The 7,665-nt window shown below is 49.7% G+C and overlaps 1 protein-coding gene across 3 annotated transcripts in view; it reads left to right on the top strand.

Annotated features, from left to right (window-relative positions):
* Positions 1-7,665, top strand: part of COL4A2 (collagen type IV alpha 2 chain) — a 178,520-nt gene that overhangs the window by 49,160 nt on the left and 121,695 nt on the right. For all 3 annotated transcript variants that reach the window (XM_024123120.3, XM_024123123.3, XM_024123122.2), the window contains one exon: positions 5,762-5,842. In XM_024123120.3, coding sequence (XP_023978888.1) covers positions 5,762-5,842 — 81 coding nt within the window. The remainder of the gene's footprint in view (positions 1-5,761; positions 5,843-7,665) is intronic.

Consider the following 7,665-nt stretch of genomic DNA (forward strand, 5'->3'; position numbering starts at 1 on the left):
GAAGATGTGGCACATATATACAATGGAATATTACTCAGCCATAAAAAGAAACGAAATTGAGTTATTTGTAGTGAGGTGGATGGACCTAGAGTCCGTCATACAGAGTGAAATAAGTCAGAAAGGAAAACAAATACCGTATGCTACCACATATATATGGAATCCAAAAAAAACGGTCCTGATGGACCTAGTGGCTGGGCAGGAATAAAGACGCAGATTTAGAGAATGTACTTGAGGACATGGGGGTATGGCAGGGGAATCTCGGATGAAGTGAGAGTAGCATTGACATATATACACTACCAAATGTAAAATGGCGGGGGGTTGGGAGGGGGAAGCTGGGGCGAAGTGAGAGAAGCATCAACGTATATACACTACCACATGTGAAATAGACAGCTAGTGGGAAGCAGCCGCATAGCACAGGGAGATCAGCTCGGTGCTTTGTGACCACCTAGAGGGGTGGGATAGGGAGGGTGGGAGGGAGGGAGACACAAGAGTGAGGGGATATGGGGACATATGTGTGCATATGGCTGATTCACTTTGTTATACAGCAGAAACTAACACAGCATTGTGAAGCAATTATACCCCAATAAAGATGTATAAAAATTAAAAAAAAAAAAGTTTAGTGATGCCAAGATTCAGACAAGCCTCCAAAGAAAAAAATTCCCATATAGAAAGCTAACCAAAAAACTCTCTTGTTCAGACCTCTCCATGTTGCCCCTGGAAACCATCTGTTGCATTCCATTTGAGTAGAATATGATCCAAGCTTCCTAGAAAATGTATCTTATGGCCTTACATTGCCAATTGGCTCTGAAGCAATCCAGGCCATTTCCAATTCCTAGAATTTCTAATCAGCACAGCAATGCTGGCTACTAATTCAGGACAGGATAAAATTCAGCAAAACAAAAGTCTTAAAAGGATGCTTTGAATAAAGAAAAGAGAGGGCTTCCCTGGTGGCGCAGTGGTGGAGAGTCCGCCTGCCGATGCAGGGGACGCGGGTTCGTGCCCCGGTCCGGGAGGATCCCACATGCCGCGGGGCGGCCGGGCCCGTGAGCCGTGGCCGTGGAGCCTGCGCGTCCGGAGCCTGCGCTCCGCAACGGGAGAGGCCGCAGCAGTGAGAGGCCCGCGTACCGCAAAAGTTAGTTTTTAAAGATTGGAAAATTTTTGTAAAAAAAGAAACCCACGTCCTTTCCCTGTGTCCCAGCAGACTAAATTCCTCTACCTTCCCTGGAAGGAGTGGATGAGGCCAGAGGGACTGGTCTCTAGCCTGGTGGCGGAAGAGGCGGCTGCCAGGACGGGAGTGTCCTCAGTGATGCTCGTTTATCTGCTGACGGAAGTAGCGATTCATGCCCCTGGGCCCCCTCCTTCCACAGTTTGGAAGCTGGATCCACGGTTTGAAATGATCACGCACCTTGGTAGCAAGTGAGATGGTTCTTGGTTGAGAAGTAGGGTTCAGGATGTCCCAGACCACGGGCTGTCTGTCTTGGACAATAAGTCAGCCATGAGTTGAAACTGAGTCCTGGCCCGGAAGCAACGTGGGCATATCCTGAGGGTCATGAGAAGAGTGGGTTCCAGTCTGCTCCAGTCCTAGCCGCTCTGAGTCCTGGTGATAACGATGCTAGGCCTGAGGGCTGGTGGTTCCCCGTCTGGCCCCACGGTCCCAGCAGCAGAGGCCTGGGGTTACATGGCAGGAGGTCGGCCTCTCAGGGTGGGCACGTACGGCACAGGAGAAAGGCTGGCGTTCAGTCCTCTCTGTCACCAGGCGTGATTTAACATGTGGGGCTTTCTCCTCTCTTATTCACCGCGGACTACCCCCTTCTTCGTGGCACTTGCCATAATTGAAATGATGTAGGTTTCGTTGCTCGTTTACTTGATTTTCTTGTCTACTTGTTTCCATGGTCTCTTCCCCCCTTTGTCCCCGCGGCCAGCACCGTGCATCACCCAGAGTAAACCCTGGAGAAGGAAGGAAGGGAGGCGCGGAGGGAGGGAGGGAGGAGTGAATTTGCAAAGTGAAAAGGTGGATAAATGAGCTCCTTCCAGCTGTCATATGTGTTTGGAACTGCGGGTTAGGGTCCCCTGGCTGATGCAGTTGAAGGACAGTGTTTCCCTGAATGCTCCGGGCTGGGAAGTGTGTGGTGCAAGCTCCTCCGGGGCCCGGAGCCCGGGTGGGTTTCCGTGTGACTGTGGGGCAGTGAGAACCCGTGCGTGCTGGATTCGAGCGCTCTCCAGGGATGGGAGTCCTTGCAGTTTTCACGGATCTTCAGCATCATTGGTCCTATGGGGCCGTGAGCGCTTGTCTGCGCTGGGATGGAGGGTGTCCAAACCAGGGCGAGCGTTTGGCCTGCTCGGTTGAATAGATGGGGCTGGTCCGTGACAGTGAGTCTACAGGAGCCTCCTGGCCCTGGGAGCTGCGTCTCCCACTGAGATGCTGGACGTCGACCTCGGTGACCTGCCGGGGAGCTCAGGGAGAGCTGCTGCCGGAGTGTTGCTCTACACCGCGTGACCGACGGGGATTCAGACTTGAAGTGAGAAACTAGCGGAGGATTGAATTGATGTTTCCGAGAGAGCTTGGACCTTAACGTTGAAATCATGCCCTCCTGGAAACTCTGAAGTTGGAGGTCTGGGCCAGGGCCAGCTTGTCATCTTGGAGGGTGGTGGGAAGACTCTTGAGCTGGCTGTAAGGTGGGGAGGAAGCTTGTCATCTTCATTAAGGAGCCGACAAGAGGACCACGGTTTGTCTTTGAGTCGTGCTGAGCAGTACACTCGGGCGTGGACTCAAGGGCTTGGGTTGGGCAGTGGTTGGACTGAGCTTTTGTTCTTCTGTTTGGGGGGGTTGGGGCTGGAACACAGACACGGGACCCCACGGAGCACTTCACACACTCCTCATCCGAGGCCCTCAGGAGGGTATATGTACCTTGAGAATGTTCCAGAGCCCAGGTCCTGTCAGGGGGATGCCAAGGCTCAGCCTGAGACTTGTTCAGTCCCTGAGAGATGTCTGGAGCACTTGCCCTGCCCTAGTGAAGTAAATACTTCTGTTCATCCTGGAGACCTGACATTCCAGAAGGAGGTACTTAGGGCTCTTGTCGCTGTTGGAATTCTTAAGAGCCCCTCTGTAGGATATGTGAGATGCTGATGGGAAACACACACAGACACACGCACACACAGGAGGGCTGGAGTTTCCGTAATGGAAGTTGGCTTGTTGGGTGGAGGGCTGCTTCTCGACAATGTCTCCCTCACCTCCTGTGTCAGGGTGTCTGAGCCATGCACACATGGTTGAAAAGCACTGAAGCCAGGAGTTTTCAAGCCTGTAAGTCTTAGTTCCAAAAGCAGATAAGTGCTATTGAATTTTGAGCTGGTTGTGAAGAACTCATTGCTATAACTAAATCCAGTGCATATCCTAAACCTAGAACAGAAAGTCTGTTAGATCGATTTGAAACCATTAAAATCATTTCAACCATTGATTTATATACAGGGATTTGGCAAGTGGCTTTAAAATCAAAATTTAAAAGAGCATGTGAAACACCAGATGGGGAATGGGAGTTTATGCTTCACCCTTCAGCCTGAGGAGTCCCCCTACGCTTTCCAAACAACTGGTAAATGAATCATGATTGTGTGAGCCAGGGACACCTTGCCAAGGCACCTATTCACGTCACGGTCGTACATGATACAAAGTACACATGCGGCGGCCCATCCAGGCTCCTCTCTCTTCGATGCTCTCATCATAATCCATAGGCCGATGGCTTGGCACGGAGCTGGTTGTAAAAAAAAAAAACCAACTATGCAAAATCGTGGGATTTAAAAATGAGCCCCACTGAAGTTAAACGCTGAAGCCATAAAAAAAATTGGCAAATACCTCGTATCGTATTTGGAGGGCGTGAAAGGATTTTATCCATGTTTGCTCTTACATTATGGAGCTTGGGCTGTCTCCTTGCCTTAGGACAGAAGGATAACCAAGAGATTCAGAAGGCTTTAGAGGTGCTGGTTTCTTTAAAGGGTTTGAGATTTTCAGATTTTTTTGAATTCCTCCAAGTGGTGACTGATGCCACCTATTTTAGATTAGGTAAAGAGTGATGATAAGAACAAAAAATGTGAAACTCTCAAGTGAGACCTCTCCGTAGAAAGTAGTTAGCAAAGGAAAGGCATGCATCATCTCTACAGAAAGGACAGTGCATTGCTGATGCGGTCTAAGGTCAACTCTGGCCAGATGGCGTGGAGTCAGGGTTTGCTCGTGTGCCCGCTAGGGCTGACCGTCCAGGGCACGGAGCCGCCGAGGTGGCCAGGCAGCCCCGTCTGCATCTTGACGTGAGCCTTCAGGAGCAGGGAAGATGCCGGCAGATGTGCTAACACGAAAGACAGGCAGAAAACGTCAGAGGGAGTCCCCAAGTGACCCCCTGTTTAGTCACTGAGACAACCCTGGAGAGGATGGAGCCGCTATGGTGAAATGCGATTTTGTTTAAAGCTGGGATGGGTTCTGTTGTCGGGAAGTGTTGCCCCGTAAGGCTTGGCCGAGCGCTCACCAGAGCTTCACCGCGCCCAGGGTCCCCGCCGGATGGGCTCCATGGGGGCTCCGAACGGTCTGGCCAAGAGTGACGAGCCAGACGGAGGTTCCCCAGTGACCAGCTGTGCTTGCTCGCCTGTCGGGGGTGCTGGGGGGGGAGTGGGCAGGGCTGACACTTGGCTGAGCAGAGAGCGGGGAGAAGAGGGCCAATCTGATTGTCATTTCCTACTCAAAATATTTAGTGCTGTGGACACAGTCGGAAAGGAAGAGCTCAGACACGGTGCAACGTCCAAGCCCACCTTTTGCCTGAAATTCTGAGATCGAGGGCAAGAAATAAACGCATTTCTCCTCGTCCAGCCAGAGAGCTCGCCCAGTCATCCACTAAAGTCATCAAAGAGTTATATCTCGGTGTCTGATGAAAAGTTCACTGAGGTCACCCCAACCCGCCTGAATAAATACTCAGGAAAAGCCTCTTCCCCAGCCCCTCCTCCTTGGCACCCCAGATGAGCACGTCTCAGGGAAAGGGAAGGGGCGGGGGGCTTCTCTGTGGATGGCGGGTACCCTGTGATGGCGCTGAGGATTTGCCATCCTATCAGGTGTATTGGCAAATTCTGCCTCCGGATCAGAAGCCCCTTCTCGCTGTAATTCACCGGGACCTGTGCCGTGTGATGGGGCCTGCAGTGCCCTGCGCGTTTACCTTAACCCCATCCTACTCAGCCGTGGACGCCTCCTCCCAGAATCCATCCCCCACCTTGCCAGGCAGAAGGAAGGGCTGCTTCCTACGTGCCTGGACTCCTCCTCCAAACTAAAGGGCTTAACACAGTACCCAAGGCTCACTTCACGTGGATCCCTGGATCCAGGCAAAGTTCTCCTTGACTTTCGAGCCCCAGGATCTAGCTTGGCATCTGGCATTTAGTAGGCACTGAAAAAAGGCTTACTGCAGCAAGAGCGACCTTGATGTAAGCTGTGGACTTTGGGTGGTGATGGTGTGTCAGTGGAGGTTCACTGATGGTAACGAATGTCCCGTCTGGTGAGGGATGTTTTTGGTTGAGAGGTTGGGGCCCGGGGGAGCTGTGCATGAAGTCTCTGTACCTTTTGCTGTGGACCTAAAACTGCTCTGAAAATTAAATTCTATTTTTTTAAAGACTTACTGAATGTTTTGAATGAGTAGTTGTTAGAACTGGAAGGGCTCTCAGCACCTGGCACCATGACGCGTAGCGTAGCTGCAGTGTTGCGGTAACTTCTCTGCTTTGTGTTTCATTTTTGCAGGGCGTGAAGAAGTTCGATGTGCCCTGTGGAGGGAGAGACTGCAGTGCGGGCTGCCAGTGCTATCCCGAGAAAGGAGGATGGGTAAGTCTCAACACTGCAGTGTTATCTTCCTTACACATCCATTTTGAACGAAGTGCCGCATCCTGCCTGGGTTAAGTCATTTGCATACGTTCCTAAGAAATTTAATAACAGTCGCGTTCTTTTCCACAAAGCAAACAGTAATATAATGCAAAATTGGGTCGATTTATACCACTTTCTTAATAATTTGAGAACAGCGTTAACTTTCTCAAGCCTCTTTTCTCTTGTTTGTTGTCATAAATACACATGTGTATGCATATAGGTACACGTGATGCAACTGCGTTTTATATTTATATCATATATAAGCATACATTTTGTAGAAACACTGCCTAAAGAAAACATAGTCGCATTTATACTGCAATATCCATTTAAACTAGAGGGCGCTGGCATTATACCACTGAGAATCGCTTTGGCTTTTTAAATTATCCCACTCATTGCCTGAATGCCCTTTACGTAAAGCCCACTTCATAGGTAAGTCAGAGAAAAACGGTCCCCCCAAATTATCACCGTCACATCTGGCAGAGTTTGAAATACGGACCTGATTTGGGGTGTAATATGGTCAATCGAAGGGTTGCCTTTAAAGCTGATGTTTGAGTCTTGGTGTTGCTGATTTTTAAAAGGAATTGTTTATACGTTTATAAGTCTAAGCCCATTTTGGTGTGTGCCACCGTGGGGGGCAGTATCTCGTTTTACATCACAGAGTCTTCTGAGTCCTTACGCTTTGGAATCACGCGGTTCCGTCTAGGACTCAACGTTTGTCCGATGCCAGGTAGTAAGAGGCCACTGGGGCTTCTCGCCTGCATCGCCCTGTCCGTGTTGGAACCGGGACTTACAGCCATCCTCGGGGGCTCCACATGCGTTTCACCAAGTTGAATTCTGAAGTCAGTTTTCAAAGTAGCCGTGCTCCATCCCCACCCACCAGGAGGAAGAGACGTCTGGTTGGAGACCCACCTCTGAGGCTGGGTGTTACACCCTACATCCTTCCCTACCTGAGTCGCCCCCAAAAGTCAAATAAGTAAAAGGCGTGGCAGGGAACCCCTTTATAAATGTGGTGGGCTTATGGACTAACATGCGACTGACCATTATTTTAGTGGCATAGCTCACAGTTGAGGAGTGATCTTCTGCCAGGAGATCAAAGCTTCTGTCTCCACGGGCTGTGTTCATCGTGACGGTTTTTGCTGTTGTTGCTTTAGTAAAGGGTTCCTCTGCTTGGAGTGGGGCCTTTATGCTTAAGGAGTTGCTAGTTGAAGATACTTTATCAGCATTTAACGAGGAGAAGTATTTTTAAGTATATGGAAACCGTTCCATGAGGCTTAAATTCCCCTGGGGTCCCTTGCTATAGATTTTCCTAGCGATGGTTCTGGAGCAGTGGTGAAAAGCCTGATTGCAGGGCTCTCCCCTCCCCAGTGCTTGGCTAGCTCAGCCTTCTGCGGGCACAGAGAAGGCAAACGAGTGGTATACAAGCATCTGTGAGACATGCCTGAGTTGGAGGGACCCCGGCTCTGATAGGACCTGCATTCTCTCTGGGATCTGCCAAACAGAACCCAGACTGAGTAGAAGGGGGCTGGGTCTGTTCTTTTTCACTCTTTCTGATTAGTTAACGTAGAACCAATATGTGAACATAACTCCCGTAATGCTTTTACAAGAACGCTGTTCTTCCATAAAGGTAGTTCATTCTGATTATTTCCGTATGTGATGCCGTCTGCACAGCAGTGGATTTTTTTTTTTTTTTTTAGATGTTGGGGGTAGGAGTTAGTTTATTTATTTATTTATTTATTTATTTATTTATTTATTTATTTATTTATTTATTTATTTATTTTGGCTGC

Source organism: Physeter macrocephalus, chromosome 13, assembly GCF_002837175.3.
Source record: "Physeter macrocephalus isolate SW-GA chromosome 13, ASM283717v5, whole genome shotgun sequence".
Taxonomy (NCBI): domain Eukaryota; kingdom Metazoa; phylum Chordata; class Mammalia; order Artiodactyla; family Physeteridae; genus Physeter; species Physeter macrocephalus.